The sequence below is a fragment of the Micromys minutus genome (genome assembly GCF_963924665.1).
Source record: "Micromys minutus genome assembly, chromosome: 1".
NCBI lineage: Eukaryota > Metazoa > Chordata > Mammalia > Rodentia > Muridae > Micromys > Micromys minutus.
In genome coordinates, this window is record NC_137969.1 from 204,376,868 (window position 1) to 204,404,861 (window position 27,994).

Below are 27,994 nucleotides of genomic sequence, written 5' to 3' on the forward strand. Positions count from 1 at the left end.
CATTCAGCTGGTTTCCTTACAGTTTCTGTCAGGGGTTATTTTATCTGATCACATATACAAGATAAAATCTCACCACATCCGGCATTTACACACACTGTGCCAGTGGATTCACACTACTGATGTACATATAAAATCCGCATGGTATGTGCTCACTGGAGACAAAACAGTGCACACCTGTCAAAAGGTCATTTAATATAAGATGGTAAAACCATTTGTAAAACATATAAACTTTTTCCATAAATAGAATCATATCTGGACATCTGTTGCATAAATTGTGTTTCCAAAGCTTACAATAGAGCAGCCAGGTCTCAGCACTGCTGGGCACCCACGTTGGCTACTTACTTTATTATTGCAGACTGTCCTTAACATTAAATGCACAACATTCGTACCACTTAAAACTTGGGTCAGGTGGAAGTCTCACAGAGACCACGTCTGTACCGCGGTTGCCCTGAAACAGTTAAATTGGCTTTTAAAGCCTCTCAGATATAACAAGGTTTTAAAACATACTTCATGGAATGTTCTTCATGTATCATAGCAGCTCATACCTGTGATGGAACAAGCTTTTGGTTTTCCTTTCTTTCCTTTACATTCACTATTCACAGTGAAACAGGTGCATGTTTTTTCTTTTTTTTTCTTTTTTTTTATGTTTTTTTTTTCTTCAGAGTTCTGAGGTTGCTGACTGAGCCACAGCACAGCTGTGTACCACAGGTCGAAATTCGACCTTAAATATTACAATCTAGCAGTATCTGGCTGGCCAAAGTTGGCCAGCCCCTGCCAGCATGTGGGCACTTCTTCATGTAAATCTATTCTTTGGCAGCTGACACTTGCGCTGACAGAGAGAATCCAGTGACTTGTTAGGGATTTCACGACTAATGTTGGTTTGCAAGCCTGTGCATTTATAGTTCTGTGCTTTGACTTAGCCTCAGAGGTGTTCCTGGAATATGGTTCCTTTCTTCCTCTACTGTTTTAAAATCTGGGCTAAACAAGCTAACTTGAATGTAACAGATGAAAAAAATGTCAGATATAGTTTAAAAAAAATCCAGCAATTTGAGTGTTCGTGTCTATGTAAATACATTTAAGAGGGGATTAAGCAATGACTAACTTATACTATATTAAATTCAGAATGGTAATTGGCAATATCAATTATTATATAGGTAATAAAAGTTAAACTCAGCTTTCTGTTAAAGATAACTCATTTGGGATACTATCTTTCCTTCTATTTCAAACAAAAATCAATGAGATGCTATTAGAATACCTAGATGCAGTGCATTGCATACAAATCCACCAGGCTATGGATACTTATATATATATATATATATGTATATATACGTATAAAAATATTTGGCTCCTGAGCTCTGGATTCTGACAAAGAAAGAATAAAAATGTCAAAAAGGCAGAGTAACTCAGTGAAAAACAGTTAGCCAGTAACCTCAGATAATCATTGGCTGTATGTCCTTAAGGTTTGCTAACAATCCCATTAACCGTGAAAGCCCTACACAGTGTCACTTTGAACTTCTAAAACCAATACCCGATTACGTTCTTTGATCAAGAAGTAGAATGTACATTTGTAATTCTATAAAGCTAATACTGATTAAACACAGCACAAAAGGATTAGTTTCCACTAATGAAAAAAAAACATAATGGGACCCTACTTGCATATGTAGCCACAGGAATTATACATTTTATAAAAGCTAAATGTCTTCGCTGAAGCTTTGCATCTCTCTGTAAAAATGACGATTTGGTTCAGTGAAGACACTGAGTGATTCAATGTCCAAGACAGCGTGCCAAGGTTGACCAAGGCCCAGGGATACCTGCTCAATAAGGTTATGTACTGGATCCACGTCCTGGTCGGCTAGTTCACCTTGGTCAAAATCAATGCTTTCTTCGGTGACTTCAAGCACTTTTAGGTCAGAGCCACGAAGACGAGCAATGGCAATGAGGTTGTGAGCCCACACGGTGTAACCTTAAAGATAAGCAAAAGGTAACTCTGTCATTCTCTTCTGTTCCATTCTGTCTTTCCTCAGTAATACTTGTGAAGCTTCACACTTTTATTTACCATGTTGGTCCTTTCCCCTTAAACATACCAAGAATAAAGAACCATGATTACTTAGGAGTGTGGACTATCTTTAAGAACACCACAGATCTGTGACCCGTTAAGTTCTGTGACCTGTTAAGTGCTGTATAATTTTATTCTGGTACTTCATTCAGCAAAACAAAAGACATTTAAAGTATATAAATAAAACTTTAACTTTGGATAATGACGTATTACAAGGAACAAATTTCATTTCCAACATAGTTCTCTACTAACAATATATAGTAGCCTGTTGTTTTTTGTTGTAAAAATCATTCTCTATGTGTTTCCCAGTCAAAGTCTCAAGTTCATGACACTTGAAATTTTAAAGTTAACTGTTCATTATCAGAAGTCATAGAACACCTCAGAACAGAGGTTACCTCTGGGAGAGGGTAAAGGAGAGATGATGGGCAAGCTTTACCTATCTAACATCTTGAAAGAAGAAAAAAGATGTAACAAAAAGGCTGATTTAAATGAAGTTTTAAACAACTTGATATTTGCTGATCCCTGTTTAATTTCATACCTTTTTTTGTGTGTAGTGTATAAGTGTGTATGCATGTAAGTGTGTTTATATGTATGTGGGTGTACATGAATAGGCCTGCTTGTGAATGCCCCAAGATGATACTGGGTATCTTCCCTGGTTGCTCTCTATACTTTATTCATTGAGGAATGATCCTGAAATCGAGCCAGAGCTCAACTAGCTAGTTTAGATAGTCAGTCTGACCCAGGGATTCTCTGCCTCAGTAATGGATTTGAGGTTGCCACCAAGCATGGCTGGCTGTTATGTGAGATCTGAACTCTGGTCCTTCATTTGCACAGTAAGCATTTAATTCACTGAACCATTTCCCCTAAGAACCCCTTAGTACTTCGAATATACATCTGTTTGTTGCTACTACCTGTAATGCATGGCCTAATTATGAAGATGTGAAAAGTTACAACTGTAGGCTAAGAAAAATGGTTTCAGAAACAATGTAAGAGGTAGCATATTTAGATATTCTAAATATCTAAAGAGTTTAGATATTCTTTGCTTGTTCTGCTGTTATTTTTAAACAAGGTCTCACACTGTAGCTCAGGCAGGGCTAGAACTCATTTATGTAGCCCCATGCTGGCCTCTCAAACTCATGACAATTCTACACCAGTCTTTCAAAAAGTAAGATTATAATGTGTGATATCATGCCTGGCTAAGTCATTTTCATACATTATTTTTGTAATTGTTTTTGAAGTAAAATATTGTCTTAGTTTATCAGAATAGCAACTCCATTCAAATGAGAGCAGTTCACACACTAAGATGAATGCCTACGAAATAAACATGAACCTAACCAATGGTTATTTCAACAATATAGTAAATACACTAATACCAGAATCTAATGATGAGGATGTAAATATAAAAGCCATACTTTCCCTCCTTCTGCGCTATGTAGTTTAGGATCGCTATGTAGTTTAGGATCCTCTGACTGGAATGAATACATCCAGGACAGGTAGATACAATCTATCTACTTAGTCATAGCAAGAAAAGAGCATTAGAGGAGTGCTCAGACAAAGCACTCAGGGTTGAGATACAACTTTCTACTTGTGATTTATTTACTAGCATAAAATAGTTTAGGCATGATGTTAATATCAAATTATAGTGAACAAACCACATACCATGAATTGCCAAAAGAGTGAGTTTTGTGCACCTCCATGCTAATAAAACCAATGGATCTTCATTTCGGTTGTCACTAAGATCTGGAAAGCCAGAAGTGTCGATCATATCATTCATCAATATAAAATGGGTAAGGAACTTGTCATACTGCCTGGATATAAGATCAACAATAGCCCCTGAGACACAAGTGACGTAGCTGTCAAAGTGAACCCTCTCAAGTGGTATACTGGGTTTCAGAATCTTTAGCATGTCTTCACTTTTAACATCAAAAGCCATCAGATAGACCCGGAGGCTGGAGCTCTTTCGTGATAGGGCTTTCCAGTGCTCATCGTTCGGCATGTTGTCTAATGACTTGAGCATCACTGAAGCATTGTGGACCAGAAGAGACAGTCGCTGCAAAGGCACATGGTTGCTATCGGTCAAGACTCTCGCCATCTCAGCTGTAAAGTCACAGAAATCCAGGGCAAGTGAACGCAGATTTACAAAGCGCTCTAGTTCGACTGCAGTGATGAGAGTGCTGTTGCCAGGAATGTTGTTGTCCAGTAAACTCAGGTGTTCCATGGAGTTGGCAATTGAGTTAGACAGAGACGACAGTGATGTTGGGGTTACTATTTCCAGCATAAACCCACAGGACAGCCATTTTAGTTGCCTACTATTGCTCAGTATCTCTTCAAACAGCTGCTGAATTCTACAAGAAAAATGTCACAATTTTGTCACTAGCACTCAGCATCAATTTTTTAATGGTGACTTTAAAAAATGGGCAATACATGGCATTCAATGTTGAGATATATTTTTTCTCAATAATTGATTTCTATTCAACCTACAAATGCAATTAAAATTCACATTACAATATAAACAAATGCACGGTTAAGACATTTCTAGGACATATAGTCTACCACAACACATTACCCCCCCCCCCCTCCTCCATCCTTGTATGTACCCTGAGGATCCCTCAATCAAATCAGAGCTTGCTGAAAGGACTAGTCTGCTGGTCAGCTTGCTCTGGGGATTCCTGGTCTCTTGGTTATTCATTCCATTCCAAGGTTAGAATGACAGGAAGTTTGCCATGCCCATGAGACATTCACATGGGTTCTTTACTGTTATGGGTTAAGTGCTTAACTGCCAAGCCCCATATATTTTCAGAAAACAAGTATCAGTCTTGATTGTGTCTTGTGACTTCAGAAAGGAGCTAGACTAATTAACATAAGCCTCTGTAAAGCTTACTGTAGAACTTACTGTTTAATCTTCTTGCCGTCAGGGTCTACCCTGCTGAGGTATGTGCTGGACAAACTTCCTTGCTGCTGTACAACACTTATGTCTCCAAAAAGACTAAACTTCTGGAGGTTCCTACAGGAAAAAATGGTTAAAATGATTGTCTACATGTTTAATAATACATATACATACTAAAATATGTAGAAAGGACATTCTAGAAGAGTTTCCCCTTTCCAGCTTGCTAAGAATCTAAATGAGCTTCAGACTGCTATACATATTCAGCCACACAGTATGGAGTAACAGAATACATGTTAAAGGAGGTGGACCATGTACCAAAACTTGTACTTAAGCTTTACTGACCATGGCAAACAGTGAGTGAACCCAAATACTGAGCTCACAGGCCTTCAGTGCAGATAATGTGCAATACTGGGCACAGAAACACTTGGTAAGTTCTAAGAGATATCAATCACAAGAACTCCAGTAAGCCGGAGGTGGTGGCACACAACTTTAATCCCAACACTAGAGAGAGGCAAGAGGCAGGCTGTGTGTGTATTCAAGGCCAGCCTGGTCTTCAAAGCTAGTCCTAGGACAGCTACCAGGGCTCTTACATGGAGAAACTGTCTTGAGAAGCAAAAAATCCAAGCCAGCCAGCCAACCAACCAAAAAAAAAAAAAAAAAAACACTATAAAGCATACCACCACACAAACATATAGTCCCACAAACCCCACAACTCAACACCAAACCAAAACAAAACAAACCAAGCCAAGCCAAACCAAACCAAACCAAACCACCAAACCAACCCAATCCAACTCAACAAACTTAACCAACCAAAACATAAAACAAACAAAACTCCAACCCCATAAAACACATACACACCCCTAAACCTAACCAACCAACCAAAACTTCTCAAACAGGAATGTAGGAATGGCCTCCACAAGCTCATGTATTTAAATATGTGGTCATTAGGGAGTAGAGCTACTTGACAGGGATTAGGTGTGGCCTTATTGGAAGTAAGTGTGTCACTGAGGGTAGGCTTTAGGGCTTTAGTAGCCCACACCAGACTTAGACTTTCTTCCTCTTGCCTGCTGATCCAGATGTAGAGCTCTCAGCTCCTCTCTAGCACCATGTATGCTTGCATGCTGTCACACTTCCTACTATGATGATAATGGAATGAATCTTGGAACCGTAATACAGCCCCAATTAAATGTTTTCCTTTATCAGAGTTGCTGTGGTCATGGTGTCTCTTCACTAGGTAACTAAGCGGGAAAAAATGGGGCACTGCCCCAAAGTTGTTCTTTTTTTTTTCTTTTTTTTGTAAAAAATACAAAGTAATATAAAGAAAAACTTCCCTAGTTCTTTGACCACATTTAGATAAGTCAAAGGATATTAAAAAAAAAAAACTATGTAAAAATCTTTAAAGTTTTAAATTTCATCTATATTTTCTAACAGCAAACTCTATAGACAAAATACAAGAAAACAAAGAATTAAGATATAAAAATCAGGAGTTTTCCCAATTGTGGTGTAGTGGTGTTGGGATCCACACCTACCAGCCTGTGTTTGTTTTGAACTTGCGTCTCAGCCGACATAGAGCAGAACCATGGGCAGAAGGCTATGCACCAGTCTTCCATGGATAATGAGATGTTGATGCCACTGTCGCATATGCCTGTGTCTTCTGGAAACAGTGGATCTCATCAGCCACCAGTCACCTAAGACGTACTAGAGATGAGGCCCTATATGGCATCAGCTGAGGAATTCGGATGCAATGAGGGAAAATGGGAGTCACAGTTCATTAGGTCATTACCTGAGAGTGGTGTGAGGTGCCCCTCCCAGCTTACTCCTACACCTTCCCAGAATTACTGTCAGAGATTAATTGGTAGAGGATCCCAATCCTGATGCCAGTCGGAAGTCCAGATACTCTGGGAGTGTCCATTTCCTTCAGTGAGAATCTGATGTCTCACAGTGGAGTCCCAACAATGCCTTATTCTGTACCCCCAACAATACCTGCCACCATGGGCTCTTTAAAACATGGAATGTTGGTTCTAGGCATGCTTTCCACTGGGACCCACACTGTGACCCCCTTCACAGATCAGATATAACATTCTGTAAATCCCTGCAACCCTGAGATGCTTTTGGCTGGATTCCAGCAGTTGCCATCTTTAGACTCTCAAGACTCACTTGCGACCCAGTCAAATGTCCAGGAAGAGCCTTTCATATATGAGCAGCCTACACCTGCTCCACAGGAGAGAACTCTAGTACTTCAAGAGGGGCAACCAGGAGACAGCCCCTAGTTTCAAGGCTTACGTCTGCTTATGTGACAACTGTGGAAAAGCTTACACCAAGCGGTGAGTCACTAACACAAACATACAGGTGAGAAGCCCTACGTATGTGACTGGAAAGGCTGTACATGGAGGTTCTTCCACTCTGATGAGCTTAGACCACACAAACGGATCCATACCAGATATCAACCACATAAATCCGATGAGTGTATCCGACAGTTCATGAGATCTGACCATCTCAGGTGTGATGGTTTGCTTATGCTTGGCCCAGGGATGGCACTAGTAGAAGGTGTGGCCTTGTTGGAGGAAGTGTGTCACTCTGGGGATGGGCTTGGAGACACTCCTCCTAGTTGCCTGAGGATGCTCAGTCTGTTCCTGGTTCCCTCTGGATGAAGATGTAGAACTCTCAGCTCCTCCTGCATCATACCTGCCTGGATGCTGCCATGCTTCTGCCTTGATACTGGACTGAACCTCTGAACCTGTAAGCCAGCCTCAATTAAATGTTTTCATTTATAAGACTTGCCTTGGTTATGGTGTCTATTCACAGCAATAAAACCCTAACTAACACAGAAGTTGGTACCAGGGACTGGGGTATTGCTGTGATAGGCCTGACCATGCTTTTGTTTGGAAGAATGTGGATTTCGGGACTTTGGATTTGGAAAACTGCAAATCCAAATGGGGCTTAATGGGCTATCCTAGTAAGTATATGGAAGACTTTGATACTGAGAGTGATTTGAAATGTGCTGACTTAGATCAAGCGGTTTCAGCAGCGAATTTCAGTAGGTGGCCAAGAGACTGTTTTTGTAGTATTTTGGTGAAGAACATGGCTGCTTTTTGCCCTTGTGCTTTGAAAAAGAAGTCTCAAAAAACAGCCTGGTGTAAGTTCTGTTGTGTGGTTACAAAAGCTTACCCTAATGAAGAGCATTTTAATGAAAAGGAGCAAGTTGAGACAGCAAAGATACAAAATATATTGTTCGAATATTAAAGGGACACCAGGAAGTGAAACAGAGCTAAATCCTGCATTCCAGAATTTTACATTGAATTAAGGAAGTAAGGACCTAGGGACAAGACCCTACCCAGCAAAATTAGCTCCAGGCTACTTAGTACAAACGTTTAATCCCAGGAGTCAAAAAAATCCAGATGTGGTGGTAGACACCTTTAATCCGAGGAGACTGACTTACTGATCTCTAAATTCAAGGTCAATCTACAGAGAAAGATCCAGGACAGCCAGGCTTAGGTAGTGAAGGAGTTAGAAAAGAGGAATCTAGTGATACTGTAATAGAACAAGGGAAGCATGGTCCAGTTCCCGCAAGTAGCAGAACTTGGCAGTTTCGGCCATGTGGCTCTGGCCTTATATTTAAGAGGAGAAGGAGACTACTCGGACAATTGATGCTGGTCAGCTGGAGCTAAGAAATTAGTGATGATTAAGAAGAGACCGGCAGCACTGAGGTGAAATCTTCTGGGAAGTGTTTTCTGAGAGGACAAACAACTGTGTTCCAGAGATAGCCAAGGTTGTACCTCATGCTGCAGCTGTACTTGGTAATGTGTAAGAATCACCCAGGTGGTACTAGTTCTGAAGGCATGAAGGTGTCACGAAGAACAGCTGAGGCTTGGGACTGTGAGAGGCCATAGAAGGCCATTGGTGAAAGTGCAGCCTCAGTTGTAGTTGACAATCAAGGATTGAAGGGGTCATGCAAAGGATATAAGGCTTGGCACCATGAAGGGAGCCTATGAGGCTGTTGGTGAAGCCTAGGTGCAACGGAAAACCCCAGTATATTTGAGATGCCAGTACCATGGGATGATCACCAAGAACAACAGCAAAGGTGTAGTGGATCAACCTGAGTTTGAAGTGCTATAAAGAGGGCAGAGCTGGGGAAGTGAAGCCAGCCCTTGGAGGAGCCCAGAAGGTCATGTGTGGATCTCATACATTGAAATAAAAAGCTGTAACATTGAAGCTGCCTTGAAGATGTTAAAAATGCCAGAGCCAAGGGCTATCTGCTGAGGAAAGAAGAGACTTTGAACTTTGGACTTTTAACTTTGTTGATACTGGTACAGACTATGGGGACTTTGGAAGTTGGACTAAATGTACTTTTTATTATGCTGTGTTTAGGTGTGGCCCCCATAGACTTATGTGTTTGAACAAGCCTATGGGGACCAAAGAGTGGAATGTGATGGTTTGCATATGCTTGGCCCAGGGAGTGGCACAGAGACACTCCTCCTAGCTGCCCGAGGATGCTCAGCTGTTCCTGGTTCCCTCTGGATGAAGATGTATAACTCTCAGCTCCTCCTGCATCATACCTGCCTGGATGCTGCCATGCTTCTGCCCTGATACTGGACTGAACCTCTGAACCTGTAAGCCAGCCTCAATTAAATGTTTTCATTTATAAGACTTGCCTTGGTTATGGTTATGGTGTTTGTACACAGCAATAAAACCCTAACTAAGACATCAGGCAACACAAAAGAATTCATCTGTCCAAGTAAGACTTCTTGCAACCTCAAGCCAACAGTAGACAGACATATGAGGCAGATGGTCCTTTTCCTCCTGGTCAGGAGTTTCCTGTAGTCTCTAACCCAAGATTCTGTTTCCCAAGACCAAGATCATCTCTGGGGTAGGAGAAGGTTCAGATGGAGACAGGAAGATTAGGAAATGGTGGGGAAGCCCAAGAAGCTCTGGACACCATCATGGATTCCTTAAAATCTGGTACCCTCCCTTCTCAGAGATTACTGACTTCTGCCAGATGAGAAGGCAGAGCCAGAGACAGGACTTTACTAAAAAGCTTATCTCCTGTCAACCCCAAGCATGAAATTCTCTCATGCCTGTTCCACGAAAACCCATGTTCTCTTCCTGGGTCTTTCTTCCACAGGTTCCAGGGCCAGACCATGAGAAAGGTCTTTGAATACTAGGTTTTCTACATCTGAAAGCTGAAACATGCTGGACATGTAATGTGCACTGCATCAGATTCTCTCTGGCCTTCACTGTCCACATGCCTAGAGTCTATGTTTCTTCCCTCCACTCTTGAATGACTGCCTATTTCAAGGGGCCACCAAAACCAAGCCTTGTGAGAAGACTAATATTAATGGGAGATAGGAGAGAGGCAGGCAGTAAGTCTCTCCCCAACCCCCTTTGAACTGTTGCAAGGCATCGTATCTCTATGACAGTACAACCTGTGGGGAGACCTGCCAAACAGTCAGCAGATATGCCAGTACCTTCAAGGTTGCCCATCTTGGAACTGTTGCCTTGGGCTACTTCCCATTCTTTCCCCTCCACTTAATGTTCTCCTTCCTATCCTTGGCTTTAAATGTCCCAAATAAAGGCATATAGGCTGTTTAGAGATGGCCTGGGAAACAGGGCTGAGGACAAACCCCACGATAACTTCAAGTGGAAGATTGTCATTATATGCACATGTGTGGAGGTCAGAGACAACTTTTGAGAGTCCACGATCCAGTTTGTGAGTCCCTGGGATTGAAATCAGGTTGTTAGCTTTGGGAGTAAGCACCTTTCCCTCCTTGTTGGCCTTTGTTTTGATTTTGAGATGGGTTATACTATGTAGCCTAGGCCTACTAGCAGCCTTCTTCCGGTATTTGCCTGGAAAGTTCTGGAGTTACAGGTTACAAACCACCCAGCTGGCTTCAGGTTGCCTCTCCTGCCCAGCTTTCTGGTTTTGAGGGACAGTATGTGTCCTGGTAACTCATCCTGGTCATCTAAAACGTCTACTTTAAATTGACCTTTTTTTTTTTCCGCATTAAGCTAATTTAAAGGAGCTTGGCCTTGATTTATGTGTAGGCTCGAAGATTAAATTGAAAAGAAGGGAGGAAAAAAAAAAGGAGCTTGGTCATGCCAAGCCAGAGTCAGATCCCAAGTATCATGTCTGCCCTGCAAAGTGGGTCTCTTCCTTAAGAACTGGCACCTTTTATAGACTTGGGTCCAGTTCTGTGCCAAGTAATGATTATAAAAAGGTGATACCATCTTAGGCTTAAGGGACCATGTTCAGCCTAATGAGGTGCAGTGCCCCCTGGCAGGTTCTCAAGAGTCAGCCCACAAGCCTCCATAACACCAGACTTGAGGGACAGCTCAAAGGATGTAAAAAAACCTCAAAGATGTGTCATACACAGACCTAAAAGATTTAGCCATGCCTCATTCTCTAGACATGTCCTTGTGTTCTTGGTTGAGCCCTGCAATGGGCACTGAGGATTTAGAGGTAAAGTTACCCCGACTGTTTAGGAGCAGAAGAGACCATGCAAAGCTTTGTGAATATGTGCAGTCAGGCTCCAGATGCTCTGTGTAAACCCAGACACACCCTGAGGCTTTGGGCAAGCCCCCAATAACCTTGGCTGTGCTGGCTGTGTTCAGCATGGCCACTAGCCAAAGCAAGTGTGGGCAGCCATTCTGACATTATGTTAAAATTTAAGAAGGACTCCCCTGTGCTCAGCTCCAGGCAACTGAGGTTAGGGATACCAGAAGTCTCTTGTTCCTAAGTGATTACCAGCCTACTCTATTGGGCAAGCCATCTGGGGAAACAATGGGCCAGAACTGGTCTTCATCTTCCCCATGACCATGTATGAGACCAACAGATGGGATTGTTAGGATGCAAGACGAGAGCTCTCCCTGATAACACTTGCCAAGGGTGAACTGGAGAGAGCTGGTGACCAGAATTGATCCCTGCCTGTAGATGTCAGAGCTACTCAAAGAGCTGTTAGGAAATGCTATGAACTAGCTTGGTGTGGCAAGTCATACATATTGATAACAACACATTTGCCTCTTTAAGTAATATCTGAGTCTTTTTGAATCCCCAGAGATGAAACTACTTTTGGATTTTAGTAACTTGGTACTGTTATTGTCTTCATCATATATGAATCCATCCCTAAACAATGTAGTGGTCAGTTTTGTAAGACTTTACTGTTTTTACTGTCTAAGCTCCAATAAACTTTAATACAAAGACAAAATAATACAAACTCTTAAGTGCTAGTAGTAATCAGAGATTTCTTTAATAGTACAGGATAACTTTTAATGATAACTGTTTAATTCATAAAAACGATTAAAACCAATGTAGAATAATGTCAAGGAAAATATTAGAAGGATTAATAAATAAAATACTAGGGCTGGAGAGATGGCTCAGTGGTTAAGAGCACTGACTACTCTTCCAGAGGTCCTGAGTTCAACTCCCAGCATCCACATGGTGGCTCACAACCACCTGTAATGGGATCTGATGCCCTCTTCTGGTGTGTCTGAAGACAGCGACAGTGTACTCACATACATAAAATAAACAAATCTAAAAGAAAAAAATACTAAGTTTTGTCTTTCAGAAAGTTTCAAATCAATCTTTCTAGTAACTCATGACAGCATCCCAATGAAGGCTAGAAGCACCTTACATCTTAAAAAGCTCAAAGAAAATCATAAAATAAAGACCCCAACAATTTTTTACATTAACAAAGGATGCAGAAGGCAGAGCTAGGCAGACTTGGTCTATACAGGGAATTCCGCAATAGCCAAGACGACATACAAGAGACTGAAAACAAAACAAAAAACCCTAAAAAGGAAAAATAAAGCAACAAAATGGCATACCCCAACCAAAATCAAAACAACAGTAAGCAAAGGCAAAACCAAAGCCTAAACCAACCAAACAACGAAGAATGTTGTTCCAGGGGGGCATCCCAAAAGCTGTTGCCTGAACATGGGCTATGTTCTTCTACCTGGGGCCTCAATGGGAGCTGGGGGGAGGAGGGAAGGAGATCCCCCCCGGGGGGGTACTTGGTCAAAGAAGGGGAGGGGGGATAGGAAAAGAGTCGTGGGAGGGGGTGACCCAGAGGTGGGACAGGAATGTATAGTGAATAAGTTAAAAATTAAAAAAAAAAAAATTGTTCCGTTGAGAACAACTCCAGAGGGGCACGGTGTCACAGCATCTGTGTTAGCTCTGAACCGATGTTCCAGTTTGTCATTTTTGTATCCTAATTCATCACATATAGAATTTTAAAAAAGTAATTAAAAAAACAACTTAAATACTTGTAAAAGAGAAAGTGTTTAGAGGATGAGATTCTGTAAAGTAAAAATTGTATCACTTTCCATTTCTGCTAGAGGAGTCACACAATCACAGTGTTTCCCTCTTCCATCCACCTTCCACTGTGTCTATTACATGTCCACTGAGTAGGGGGGCAGTAAAGCACACAGGTAAGAGATGCTTACCTTTAAAAACAGAGATGACAGGAACTATTTTTAAAACATGTATTCAATTAAAAGACTGTTATTCAAAGGACTTTTAAGCAGATGTGGTACATGCTTGAGATGCCAGCACCTGGGAGGCTAAAGTGGGACTGCCATAAACCCAAGGCCAAACTGCTCCACAGTGAGCTCCAGGACAGCCTACCTCAGAAAAAGAAAGACATGCAGACAAAAACAAAGCCAATAAAATACATGGATCAGGTTTGAAGAACAGGTGAAAGATAAACTGTATATAAAAAGATGTTCATCTTTATAATTTATCAGGGAGGAAGTTAAAAACCACATTAAGAATGTTGTGTTTTACCCCAGAATGTATAAAATTACATAGATTCACAACACCAAGTATGGTAAAAGATATGGAACATCTAGATCTCATGCTGAGTGTGCACATTTTGCTGAGAGTGCAAAATGATAAACTCTGAAAATAGTCCCTCAATCTGCTAAAAAGTAAAGATACAGGTCAATAATTCCAACTGGAAGAACTTACTCAAGAAAGATAAAGCACGTAAAGAATTAGATTCAAAAGCCCATAGTAATTTTATTCAGAATAGAAAGAAAATTAGAAACAATTTAAATATTATCCAGTTGGTAAATAAACACATCAGTAACATATCCACACAATGGAATAAACAATAGAAATGCTTGTATATACTATAATGTAGATGGAAAGCAAAATTATAGTGATTATATGTATTATATTATTTTATTTGTATGAAATTCTAGAACAATTGAACAGTGGGGCCAGATCATTGTTTCCTTAGGGCTAAAGATGGTGGACAGAGTAAAATTCCTTTGCTAAAATAAGTTCTACAAGTTGAATTTTGTAGTCATATGGCAGGATTAATTTTTAAACATCTATTCAACTATAATCTTAAAAATGAGTAAGAGGAAACCCACGCTCCTTCTGGTTTCCACCTGTGCCAGGAACAGAGTCTCTGCACTGGATCCCCTCCCACTCAGCCCACCCCCAGTTGTTCTGATACATCCAGAATCACAGGTGAGACCCCAAACCCCGTCCCAATATCTGGCATAACCAGAAAACCCAGAACCCAGGGACTAAGGCACTCTGCCCCGCCAGAGACCCACGCTCCTTCTGGTTTGCACTTGTGCCTGGAGTGGAGCCTCTGCTCTGGATCTCCATCCACTCAGCCCACACCCAGATGTAGCGTGACTTACAGGAGTTCAGATACATCCAGGATCACAGGATCAAAGGACTACAGAATCTCATAGACTCAAAGTCTCACAGGATGGACAGGCTCCAGTCAGAGAGAGCAAGGCCAGTTAACAGAGATAACCAGATGGTTAGAGGCAAGTGAAAGAAGATAAACAACAGAAACCAATACTACTTGGCAACATCAGAACCCAGTTCTCCCAAGTCAGCAAGCTCTGGATACCTCAGCACACCTGAGAAGCAAGATTCAGGTATAAAATCCCATCCTAGGAAGATGATAGAGAATTTTAAGGACATAAATAACCCCCTTAAAGAAATATAGGAGGACATAGGTAAACAAGTAGAAGCCCTTACAGAAATACAGGAAAACACAATCAGACAAGGAATTGAACAAAACCCTCCAAGATATGAAAATGGAAATAAATACATTAAAAGAAAACACAAAGGAAAACAACACTGGAGAGCAGGAGTCACAGATGCAAGCATCACCAAAGGAATACAGGAGAGATATAAGAGAGAATCTTAAGTATAGAAGATACCGTAGAAGACATTGACAACAATCATGGAAAATACAAAAAGCAAAAAGCTCCTAACTCAAAACATTCAAGAAATACAAGACACAATGAAAAGACTCAACCTAAAAATAATAGGTATAGAAGATAGTGAAGAATGGGCCAGATGGTTGTAATGCAGAATTTTATCAGACCTTCAAAGAAGACATTACACTAACACTTTTGAAACTATTCCACAAAAATAGAAACATAAGGAACACCACCCAACCCTTTCTATGAAGCTATAGTTACACTGATACCTAAGCCACACTAAGACCCAACAAAGAAAGAGAACTACGGATGAATTTCCCTTATGAATATCAATGCAAAAATACTGAATAAAATTCTTGGAAATGTACTGAGTACATTGTAGTGGATGGGACAATAACTATCAATGCCTAAAGTAAAAAAAGTCAGGTCTTACTGGGTGTAAATAAAACATCCATTACAGTAAAGCACAAATGTGTACTGCCTGGCTGAAAATCAGTAAGGGAGCCAAGTGTGGTGGCATGTTTGTACTTTTTCACAAAGGAGGCTGCTACAGGTAGGAGGATCAGGAGCTCCCAGCCGGCTGGCATGACCAGAACAATGTCAAACCTGTTGTTTTCAGTAAGCCTAGGATTCTCAGCACAATGGCCCCTGACCACCCACTGTAAAGCTAGGACAGCCCTGCTGGCACCAGATCCCTACCATCTCTCCTTCAATGTCACCACTTGGGAGGCAGAAACTCTCTGAATCCAAGGCCAGCCTAGTCTATATGGCAAGTTCAAAGACAGCAAGGACTACATGGAAAGACATTCTCTCAAAAACCCACTACCAACACCATCAGCACCAAAACCCAGGAAACAAACAACACTCAAATACAGTATTTTATGATTTTCAAATTCTAGCACTATTTTCTCATTTTCTTTTCTTGGCACAATGATGATTACGGACTTCTAAGCTACTGCCTTCTCAGGTAATCCATAAAATGAGGTCTTTTATATTCTTGTAGTGGCTATTTCTGGTTGTCAACATGACTATATCTGGAATGAACCACAATTTCGAATTGGGAGGGCCACCTTTGATCTTGATCTTGAGGCATAGAGTCTAAGAATCTTAGGAAACTAAGACAAAGAGATCGCTGAGCTCAAGGTCATCTGGGACAAGCAAGTCCCAGATCCAGGTGTGGTGGCACACACCTTTAATCTGGAACACAGCTTCAGTTGGAGACCTACATAAGGACATTGGAACAAGGAAGGCTCTCTCTCTGTCCACCTGCCTGCCTGTCTTGTGGGACTTCACAGCTGCTGCTGGACACTGTTAAGGAATTGGACTACAGACTGTAAGTCACCAACAAATACCTTGCTATACAGAGACTATTCATAAGTTCTGTGACTCTAGAGAACCCTGACTAATACTATACTCCACCCACCCTAGCCTCTAGAGATGTTGGAACCAACAAAATTCAGTTCATCTCTATATACTCAGGTTGTATATGTCTATAACAACCACCCAGTAAAATTTTAAGCAACTGGACATATTTCATTTACTGTTAGATTCTTTAACAGATAATTTCATATATAAATGACATTAAGAATGCACATCTCAAGTAATTCTTGCTAATTTAGAAGGAACTATCTTCTCAGCTTCTGAGTTTAGTGTTCTTTGCAAATGAAAGTAATTGCACATTTGCAAGTAAGTACAGTTAAGAGTTGAAGGCCATTTATTTCTATTGTATTTGAAAAAAAGAATGTGGAACTTATGAAATGTATCTATTAGAACTGGAGAGTTCCTTAAATTCTGGCATTTAAAAGTCTATTTCTTTGAGAGAAAGTAAGATAAACTGATTTTCATTATCTTTAAGACACCAAGCTGACAGCAATGTAACAATTTCAGGGTCAATCCTCTGTCTTGGTGCATTTTCTGTTGCTGTAATAACAAAATACCAGAGAGCAGGTAACTTACAGAAAACACAAATATACCTAGCTCATAGTTCTACAAGTTGGACAGTTAAAACAGGAAGGCAGCATCAGATAAGCACATTCTTGCTGCATCTTACCATGGGGAAGAAAGGGAGAGGGAATCAGTGTGATTGGTCAAGCTTGCTAGTTCCTGTCTATTTTCCTTTCAAAAGCTATTAATGCCAACTATGTAATTACAATGACTTGCCAATGGCCCCACCTTCAAATTCACATAAATTTGAGAATTAAGCTTTCTTTTTAAAAAAATTTCATTTGTTACAATAGTTTAAAATTATTCATTTTTATTTTTTTTGTCTTAGATTTATCTTTATTGTTTTGTGTGTATGAGTGTTTTTCTGTTGTATGTCTGTATATCACATGTGTGTCTGGTAAACAAGGAAGTAGTGAGCTTCTCTATATGGGTGCTAGGTATTAAACCTGGATCCTTTAGCAAGAACAAGTGCTCTTAACCACTGAGCCAATTCTCCAGCCCCTAAGCTTTCTTTTATTGAGGAGAGTCTCACTAGGTTTGGATCCCAGCACCCACAAGGTAATTCACAGTTGCCTGTTAACTCCAGTTCCAGGGGGGATCCAACAGCAACTCTGGCCTCTGCAGGCACTGAATGCACACAGTACATAGGCATACATGCAGATAAAATACCCATACATAAGCAACAGAAAGAGATTTAAAAGAAAACCTATAACACAGCTTAAAAGGGGACATCTGATATTTGCACACCAAGCAGTGCTGGGGAAGGGAATAACTAGGTTATCCTTGGTGGTTAATTGTTTTACCAGAGGTATTGTAGTCAAACTTTACCTCCAATAGGAACAGTAGCCTCTGAATTTTTATATCCACAAACCCCAAAGGTCTCCTCTTTCATCAATCAAGTAACAACTCTGAGAACCAGAGTGTGTCTAGGGAACTGCTTATGTCCCAGATACTAATTCACAGATATGAGTCTATCTCACTCCCACACAGGGATATGGAAGACCTTTAAACTGGGACTGAGACCAAAATGCTGGGTACCACTGACCACTTTAAGTATCTACCCTGACCTGGCAACATTGACTGCCTTGGCTCTGCTGCTTTCTATGTCTTCAAGGTCTGAGAGACAAGTGGTGGAATTCAGCTGCTCTGCAGGCATTTTCCATGGCCATGTTCACATCAGCACAGAGAGCCCCTGGTATAAGAAGACATTCACCACAGTTGATGTCTATCTATCTGTCTGCCTTTCTTTTCTTTTCATCCCTCCCTCCTTACTCTCTTGCTTGAGATAGGGTCTCTCTCTATAGTCCTGGGCTGTCCTCGAATTTGACAGGTCTGGTCCACCTGTCTTGGCTTCCAAGTGCTAAGATTAAAGCTATTGCCACACCTGGCCTTGTTTTTATTATTCTATGCTTTTAATTAAATATATGGGCTGCTTCTGAATTGCTGTTAGTGTGTCTGCTCTCTCTCCTGAGTGGCAATGGGGATTAACATCTCAAGAGAAATCTTTGACTAAGACAACAAATATTTTATGTAAAAGATCCCAACAGATACACAATTTGCAGTGAAAACACAAGAAATATAAAGGCAATATAAATGCTTTAAAAGTTCACCCCTCAATAACTGAGTCAAATATACCAAAATGGTTGAAATATTAAGGAGTTAAAACACTTAGTTTTAAACATACTCAAGATGAAAAGACTCAAATAGGCATAGGAAGCCAATTCTAGGCTAGGATGAAAATTTCAACAACTTGTATAAGAAATTCAGCCAAGGGAGATTCTAAAGACCACTCAATACTACGCAGCCCTCCTTTATGGAAACCTTGGAAATGAAAAATTTCAGCAAAGTTTAAAACAACTTTGTTAAAACAAATTTAGTTCAGTGGATGGCATACCCTTATGATCCCAGGGGTTAGCATACTAGACAAAATAGGAGAAAGAATATGAAGGATTAAAGCAAGGTTGAAATTTTACTATATTCAGACATCAATAAAGAAAATGTCATTATGGCTATGACCCTCAAGAACTGTAGGGTAGGATCCAAAGATCAATGCTATTTATCAATCCTTGAATTTTATCAATCCTTGAGTTAAAAAGGCGCTGAGACACAAACCAAAGGCATTAGGGAAACAAACACATTCAATGAAATTAGAGCAGAAAAGTCCCCCTGATCCAGGGGAAGTTGTAGACATCCAAAATCAGGAAGACTCTAGAACTCCAAATATCAGAAAAGAACCTCTCTATGTGAAGAATTTAGAACAAAAAAAGAAAATTCAAAGCTGCAAGAGAAAAAGAGCCTAGTTACTACAAAGGCTTTACACCTATCAACATTACATCAGACCTCTCAGAAGAAATGCTAAAGGCCAAGAAAGTACAGAATGATGTGCTTCAACTCTTGACAATAAATAACTGCAAGCCAAGGTTTCTATATCTAGCAATGTTATCCGTTATCCCTTAAATGGATGGATTAAATAAAGACTACAAAACTAAGTAGTTTTTGAGCTCTAAGCCAGCACCACAACCAAAACCGAAACCCAAAAACCTCAAGAAATTACTATGTACAGGTCAGAAAGAACACCACAATTTAAGAGTTAAGAATAAACTTCACAAGGAGAAATGAACATAGAATAGGAAAGAATTAAACACTTTATAGTCAGTAAGCAAGCAAACCTCTAAAATTAGTAAGGGAGAAAGAAAAGGTGCAGGATAACACATGAGTTTGTATAGTTTTGAAAGAAAATGTCTTGTACAGTAACATAATAGATTTTATGACTTTTAAATATTGATTATCAACCTGAGATTTATGATCACTACAGAAACATACCTCTGAGTGTGTTTATCAAAGTTTTTCTGGAAAGATTTAATTGAGCAAGGAAGCTCCATTCTGAGTGGGGAAGCACCCTTAGGCTAAATAAAACAGAAAAACTGAATTGACCATCAGCATCCATCTCTCTGCTCCTGACACTAAGTACAATGTGATGACCAGCTGCTTCATGCTCTTGTCATGCTTTCACTGATTTCTTGAACTGTCCCCTTTAAAACCAAAAGTCAAATGCACACCTTTCTTCTTAAGTCGCGTCTGCATTTAATAACAACAAATAAAGCAACTTAATACAGCATCTTCTTTCAGGAGAACCTGGTTCCACTGAAAGATCTGCTTGGACTGAACTCTTTCTCTTTAATCAGTATCTTCATTTTTTTGTGAGGAATGTGGCAAAAACATATTCACTGGCAGTGAGTTTCTCCTGCAACTGATATTTTTCAGTTCAAATCTATTCCTGAATCTAAGTGTTCCCAGTCAATGGCTTGTTTATAACAGGGCATCCTTTGATCAAGTCTTTGTTTAATTCCTTCCAATGTTAACTTGGAACAAGCTTTTGGTTCCTATCTTCCATTCATAAATTTATTTCTTTATTCCTTTTCATTTCACTAGGCACTTATACACAATGGTCATAACTTCTGTAGTATGAGGTATTTAGAGATTAAATAATTTTTTTCTTTCTTCACAACTTCAAAGATTAGTTCTGTTTGTAGTATAGATCCAACCAACGTCAGTATACGAGTATTTTCTTTCCTTAAGGTTTCCTAAGTGTTTTTGTTTTTAAAACTTCTGATATCACTACTCTTGTGCTTGGGGTTGTTACTAAGTATGGGTTACTTAAACTTCAGCACAGTGGTGCATTATCTGTAAGTTTAGAGTCTATTAGTGGGCAGCATATATACCATAGATACACTGGGCAAAGGGATGAGTTGTGTCTTAGGGCCAGATGCAGTAGTATAACTTTTCACTATTCCACTCAAAATGATTTTATTTAAAACATGTTTGAATTTTTCCACATAGTGTTTTTGGGTCATGGCTGATGGGCAACTAAAATATCAGAGAACAACATAATGCCTAAGGAGCAACCATTGTAGATTTAAAGAAACAGTACTTCCACTTCCCCAATAAGGGCTGGCTAGTCACGTGACTCCAACTGAACCTTCCCATTTTAATTAGTAAAATGAAGGAAAGCCAGAGACTGGGTGGGGAGAGGGAGGTAGAGAGAGCTCAGAGGTCTGAGGAGGGCAGAGGACAGGAGGGGGAAGATTGTGGCAACATGGAACTTCCCAAGGACAGGCTAGACCCAGGTGATATTGATTGGCATTAAATAGCTATCTATGAACATTAAGGATTTTACAGGTCAAATATCTCATGTGGAAGGGCAGTTTGTATCTTTGTCTATTTGATGCAATCTTGTTGTGTAGAGGGTTTGTCGATTGAGAGTTGGATATATAAATCTATATGAAAAGCTATCATGTTTCATATCGTGTAGAGTTGTATTTATGTAGGATTTTGGGGACAGAGGCAGAGAAAAGACGGTAGAAAATCACCAGGGAAGGGAGTTGCCCGGACAAGCTGGGCTGTGGGGGCTTGTACAGAGTAGGTCGAGCCAAGCGACGGAGGTGGGCATGGCTCCATATCAGGGTTGGGCTTGAAGAGTGAGACCACAGGGCTGGTAAAAAGATAAACTGATTTAATATTTTTTAATATTTGCTGCAACATTTACCCTTTTTCTCTGGTACCAGGTGTCCTGGGCATCTAGGCACTAGTGGTTTTCTGTACTCAATATGAAGCAAGATGGAAACCAGCCATTTGGATTACACTGAAAAGTAGGATACTTCATCTTTCCCCTTCCCTCCAGGAGAGAAAGTCCCAATTCTGAGCTTTTCTGAGTCTCATAGAACACAGTCAGCTGTAAGAGGACAGTCACTTCTGTTGCTCTTTGTTGTCCCAAGGATCTGTGTGCTCTATATGTCTTTTTGTGGTGGTATGAGGCAAGACAATGGCTCCTTAGGATGAAGATAAAAGGCTTCTTACAAAACCGATGGGCAGGAATATCTTCATCCATGGTACCCTTCACCACCACAGAGGGCCTAGGAGGAGAGTGAAGGAAAAGGCTACTCTGCTCTTCTTACCCAGAGGAGCTTGAATTCCTCAGGTTTGGCCTTTTCTATGGTGTTGTAACTTTTTAAATGGGTTCTGGCCTTTTACTTTGAGTATTATTTTAATGTTTCTGTATGAAAAGAACTGTTTGACTTATTTAAGTCAACTTGTTTTCACAACAGAATTTTTCATTGTGATAAAAATACACACATATTGATGAAAAAAGACATAAAATTATAAAGCACTACAGTTTTGTAGAAAGATGCACATATTTACTGATGATCCTATCTGGTGAGTTTATTTTTTTTCTGTATTTTTCAATTTTTTCTATTTTTACCAACACATTCCTTGGGAATTCAGAAAAAAATTAAGATAACTGTACAGTTTTGAGTTTCACAGGAATTTAACTAACAATCATAATAAAATTTACTTAGTTACTATACTGAGATGCTTTGCAAACTTTCTAGTTTCAGTTTCATATTGGCAATGGAATAAAAATGTTCTCTAATTGGGGCAATAAGGTGTTAACCGTCTTTTAATGGTAGAAGCAATAATACACCCACAAACTGGCTTGTTATAGATAAAAGACTCACAAGGTATGTGGTATCATCCAAGCTAGGAAAATGCCGCCATGCACAGATTAGAGTTACCTGCAGCTACTGTTATCAAAAAAGCATGAACTAAATGACAGCTCAGTCAGTAAGTAAAGCATTTACAGCACAAGCATAAAGACCTGAGGTAGATGCCCAGCACCCACTTTTACAAACAGATCCCTGAAGCTCCTAAACCAGTCAGCCTGGTCTGTTCTCTGAATTCAGGTCAACTAAGAGACAGTATTTCAAAAAAAGCACAGATGGCCGCTAAAGAACACCACCTGATGAACTGTTTGAGGAGGATTAGGCATGGCCTTGTTGGAGGAGGTATGTTGCTAAGGGGTAGGTTTTGAGGTTTCAAAAGCCAGTCCCAATCCCTCTTCTGCATGCTGTCTATGTATAAGCATATAAAATTCTCAGCTACCTCTCTGGTACCTTGCCAGCCTGCCATGATGATAATGGACTAGACCTCTGAAACTAAGCCAGCTCCAATTAAATGCTTTCTTTTCTAAGAGTTGCCTTGGTCATATCATCTTTTCACATCAATAAGTGACTAAGACAATTGTACAAACTTCTACAGCCCGATCTTTCTTCCCCTTTGCCTTCCAGAATGATTCCTGACATGTCTCAGTTATTCATTTGCCTTGGTCATCGCTTTTTCAGACCAAAATTCATTCCAGGTTCAGGCCATGGAACTACTCCTTGTATTAGGAATGTTATTTGCTTTGAGACAAACAGGGCAACTCTAGTCATTCATCACACAGTTCTAACTAAATGCCTTTTATAAAGTCTTTGTGTATCACTCTATCTACTGTTTCAACTTAAGTCAGTACTATAATCTCCTATGCAAATGAGTCCCTGAATGTATGTGTGTATGAGTGTGTGGATAGTGGCCACATTGCTTTGTAAGAAGGGTTATCTCACTGAGATCTGCTGGCCAGGGAGCCAGGGAACCTGACTCTGTCTTCCCAACATTAGGATTATAGTGTGTGTCACCATTCCTGTTTTTTTATGTGGGTGCTGGGGTCTGAACTTAGGAGGTCTTCACCCATGTGTGGCAAGGACTTAACCAACTGAGCTCTTTGCCCAGCCCATACTCCTTTTATTATCTGACTTTCATTTATACAACTTGAAGAAATCTTTTAAGCATTGTATTCCTAGAAATCAGATGACATAAGAACAAGGAGTTTACATTCTCTTGCACATATTAGGCTCTCAGTGTTTAGAAACTAAAAAACAGACCCCATATTCCTTTAATTATCACTTTTTAAAAAATTATCTGGAGTTAGGAGAACTCTTCTAAGACTACCTCAAAAACAACACTACATTAAAATAGAATTACTTCACATTTTTTTCCAGTGGTTTGAGTCTTATTTTATTTTTTGTCCCTTTGAGTTTTATAATTTATTCTCAATAAACATAAGACTATACCATGCATTAGAGAAACTCCAATCCACCTCATAGTAGCTCTTCCGGGAAGTTTGACTATCCTCTAGTCACAGCAATCTTAAGTGATGTTAAAGTTATCTTGGGGAACTCATTTCCATGTCATGTTAATGTATAGAGTTGTTTGGGAATGCACAAACTCACCTTTTCTCCATCAGCACTACTACTTCCGCAGTATGAATTAATCAGTCCCCACATATTATATTTATTCTATAATGAGCTATTTAAAGCAAGTAATAATCAGTGAGCTCATCAAAATCAAACCTGTCTCATACAGTATTTGTTAGCTGCTGAAGAACATTTTCTTTCAAGAAAAGTAAGGCTCAAGTTTGTTCAATTAATGGACCTTTTTCTGAGATAGTGCTGACATTTGGATATGGATTATTCTTAAAGTCCATGGTTAAATAAAGTAGGCCTGAACATTCTGGACAGCAGTGAAACATTTTAAAGATGGGATAGGTATAAAAGCAATAGGGCAATTGACCATGGACATTTAAGATGAGTCAACATTTTAATGTTATTTAATTAACTTAAAATCTAAATAAACTTATGTGGCTAGTGGTACCATATTGGACAGACAGAGTGAACAAATAGGTCAACAGGTTGAAACCTTCAAAATAGTAGTGAAATTATTATTTTTTGACAGGCTCTCTTTGTGTAGCCCTGACTGTTCTGGAACTCACTCTGTAGACAAGGCTGGCCTCAAACTCAGAGAGAGACCCATATGCTTCCACTTCCCAAGTGCTGGGAATAAAGACACACACCACTTAAAAAACCGCACCTGCCTAGCATACATGACATTTAGGGAATGCTCCTAAAGAGTATTTTTTTTTTTAAATGAGTGAGCCTATTATATATTATCTCAAATCTTACGGATAACTTATAGAGTTTTTATTTTTCTTAAGTATGAAATATAGCAGTTCAAGACTAAATATGACACCTTGGCTAAAAGCTACAAACGCATTTCTGAACTTGTTTTGAATGTGGTAGGATTTCTAACATAGAACCATTGCAGAGTAAATTTAACCCATTTAACACACATCTTAAGTTGTAGGTGGTTGGGCACACATTTAACCCCAGCACTCTGAAGGCAGAAGCAAACCAATCTCTGAGTTTGATGCCATCATGGTTTACACAAACTCCGGGTCAGCCAAGGCTACAAGAGAAACCCTGTCTTGAAAAACAAAAACAAAGAAAAAACTTCCACCACCACCAACAAGAAAACCAAATAAAGCATTTTAGTAAGCTTTTACTGCAGTTCTAGATGAGGCAGGAGGTCTTGCCTACTTCCGAGGAAGATTTCTGAAACTCTTTATTGTTGATACCAGTATGGCAGCCATAATCATTCTGAGACTATCAGTAATTTAAATCAAAACAAATGGACAGTTATTCTCTCAGAAGATCAGTAATACTGATTACACCCCGTAACTTTAGGTCAACACTTTAGTTCTTTTCCTGTGGGATATGAACATACTTAGAAGAAAGTCAAAATAACTATGAATTGTGTAAGGCAATTCAGCACAAGACTTAGGAATGGAATATCTGATACGGTATAATTCATAATCTTCTGCTTAAAAAACAGCAGAAATCATAAAGCAAGAGCATTATAAATTAAAAGAATGTAAAATGATTATACTTCTCATTAGTTATTACGTTTTGGCACACAGGAAGCACTGGGTTCAGTTCCCAGAAGCACTTAAATTGGCAGTGGTAGAACACACCTGTTCTTCAACACTAGAAAAACAACCAGAAACCTACTAAGTGACACTGTTAATACACTGTTTAAGGTTTGTAGCTTTTAATCACAGAATCACAAGTGTCACTGAAAGTTAAAAAAAAAAAAAAAGCCAAAGGCTTCACTAAAGTTAGTGAATAGGAAAGTTAGTTTAAAATGTTTTTAATTTTGCTAAAGCTTTAAGAAAAAGTCTCATTTATATTTTTATCATTTGAATACTTCCAGTATCAGAGTATTTAGACAGGTCCAAAAATAAAAATGACCTTATCTCCAAACATATAAACATAACTTTTTTTTTTAAGGGTCTTGTATATTCCACCCTGGTACTAAGCTAGCTAAATAGCCTAGGCTGACCTTGAACTTTGGATCTTTCTGCTTCTTCTGAGTGTGTGCTACCTCTGTCAGTTTAAGTGCTGCCGGGGACTGAACCCAGCCAGGACTTCCTGTATACCAGAAAAGCACTACCGACTAAGTAAGTCACACCCCATCCCACCATGATTTAATTTTAAAGGGGACAGCATTAGAACAAATAATGTAAAGCTACATAGTGATCATGCTACCAGAGCATCACGGCGTACTCACTATAACACACGAAGGGAAACCTACAGTCACGGACAGCTGACCATTGTTAGCAGAGAAGTGATAGCAGAGTCAGAAGAGCAGACACATATGGCTTCACAAGTCCATTAGGACAGAAACTTAAATGATAAAGATGAAAGAAAAAGAACTAAAAACAAAATGTAGTACAGTACTATTGTGTATACATGCTCTAGGTGGAATTATAGTAAAGTCTTGATGCAAAACGACGGTTTTATATTCCCCACAGTCTACCCAGCTCCTTTACCTCAGCCCTAGTTATGCTGAGTTACTTTTGTGTGAATCATTGGGAATAACTCTGATGGTGCATGGGGTGCGGCTTTACGTCTGACAATTTTCTCCCCCAATGATTTTAACTAGCACTCCTCCCTGTCTCTGGGCATGGCCTAGGTTAATAAAACTTTTTCAGGTAAGGAAAGGACTGTTAAAGAATTCTTATAGGTTAATTCTTGTAATCATGGTCATCAGCAGGAAAATCACTCACCTCGTCACTATGAAATTACCTATTACCAATGGTCAAATTCAGAATCCGAAAACCATTTTATTTTTTTTGTACAGGTCTCACTCTTAACTCACAACTTTCTCACGCATAGGATAATGACATTGCTCAGTAGCTCTATCCCATGGCCGAGAACGGATGAATGAAACCATGCCTGAGAGGCTCCAGGAACGGCGTTTGATAAAGAGTCTCACCAAGTCCCGTTATCATCTCTTGTCTCCGGAAATAGTCCGGTCAGGACCAATAGCTGCACTAACACTGAGTGGCTGGTCGGCAGGCACACCCCCATGGGATCTTCCCAAGGCGAGAGAGGAAGGGGAGACCCTCGTGGTCCCCACGCAAGCCTACCTGTTGTTCCGGATGCTGAGCAGCACGCACAACACCAGCTCCAAGTAGATGCGCAGCACTTCCAGCCAGCGGGAGGAGAGTTGCAGGGCCTCACCTTCTTCCCCTCCGGTGCCCGTGTCGGTGCCGCCGCTACCGCCGCCGTCGCCCGGGCCGCCGCCTCCGCTCAGATAATTCTCCGCGGCGAACTCAACCCGCAGCTCCCGCACGAACCAGCCGCACTTGCGCATGAGGAACTCTAGCCGCGGTTGCTCCGCCGGCGAGACGCGGAGGCAGATGCGGAGCTGGGGCCACAGCGCTGGGTAGAAGAGACACTCCCGCCAGTGCGAGCAGGAGGCCGAGGCCCGCAGCCGGTCCGGCGCCGGCAGAAAGGAGAAGATGTGCACGATGAGTTCGCTGGGCAGCGACGCGGCGCCGGCCGCCTGCCCGCACAGAGCCATCCGGCTCCGCCGCCGGTCGTCCGTCCCCGGCCGCCCGCGCAGTCCTCGCAGCAGCCCCCGCAGCCGGCGCAGCTGCTGCAGCCGCAGCCGCTGCCGCCGCCGCCACCGCACCACCCGGGCGGCCCCTGCTCGGGTTCGCGCTCCCGGCGGTCGGGGCTGCGGCACTGACAAGAACAACAACATCAATGACAAGGAAGAAGGGGGCGGAACCGTCGTGCGCTTCGGCGGAACCAAGTGCACCACGAGTGGCTGAGAGGGGGAAAGACTCGGAAGGGGAGGCCCGCGCGCCGCCGGCTTTCTGTACCGCACGCAAATGCTTCCCGGCTAGCCAGTCAACAACC

The 27,994-nt window shown here is 40.7% G+C and overlaps 1 protein-coding gene and 1 pseudogene across 2 annotated transcripts; one reads left to right on the plus strand and one right to left on the minus strand.

Moving 5' to 3' along the window:
- On the minus strand, window positions 1-27,836 carry FBXO33 (F-box protein 33; the record flags this gene model as incomplete). The annotated part of the gene is made up of 4 exons (XM_080941403.1): window positions 1-1,963; window positions 3,716-4,401; window positions 4,950-5,060; window positions 27,217-27,836. 4 exons carry the CDS (start codon window positions 27,834-27,836, stop codon window positions 1,692-1,694), a joined length of 1,689 nt encoding a protein of 562 aa, XP_080797529.1. The 3' UTR covers window positions 1-1,691.
- LOC308437004 (Krueppel-like factor 17) lies at window positions 6,537-10,105 on the plus strand (annotated as a pseudogene). The gene is made up of 2 exons: window positions 6,537-7,443; window positions 10,066-10,105. The product of its transcript is annotated as a Krueppel-like factor 17 (transcript).
- Window positions 27,837-27,994: the final 158 nt, after the last annotated feature.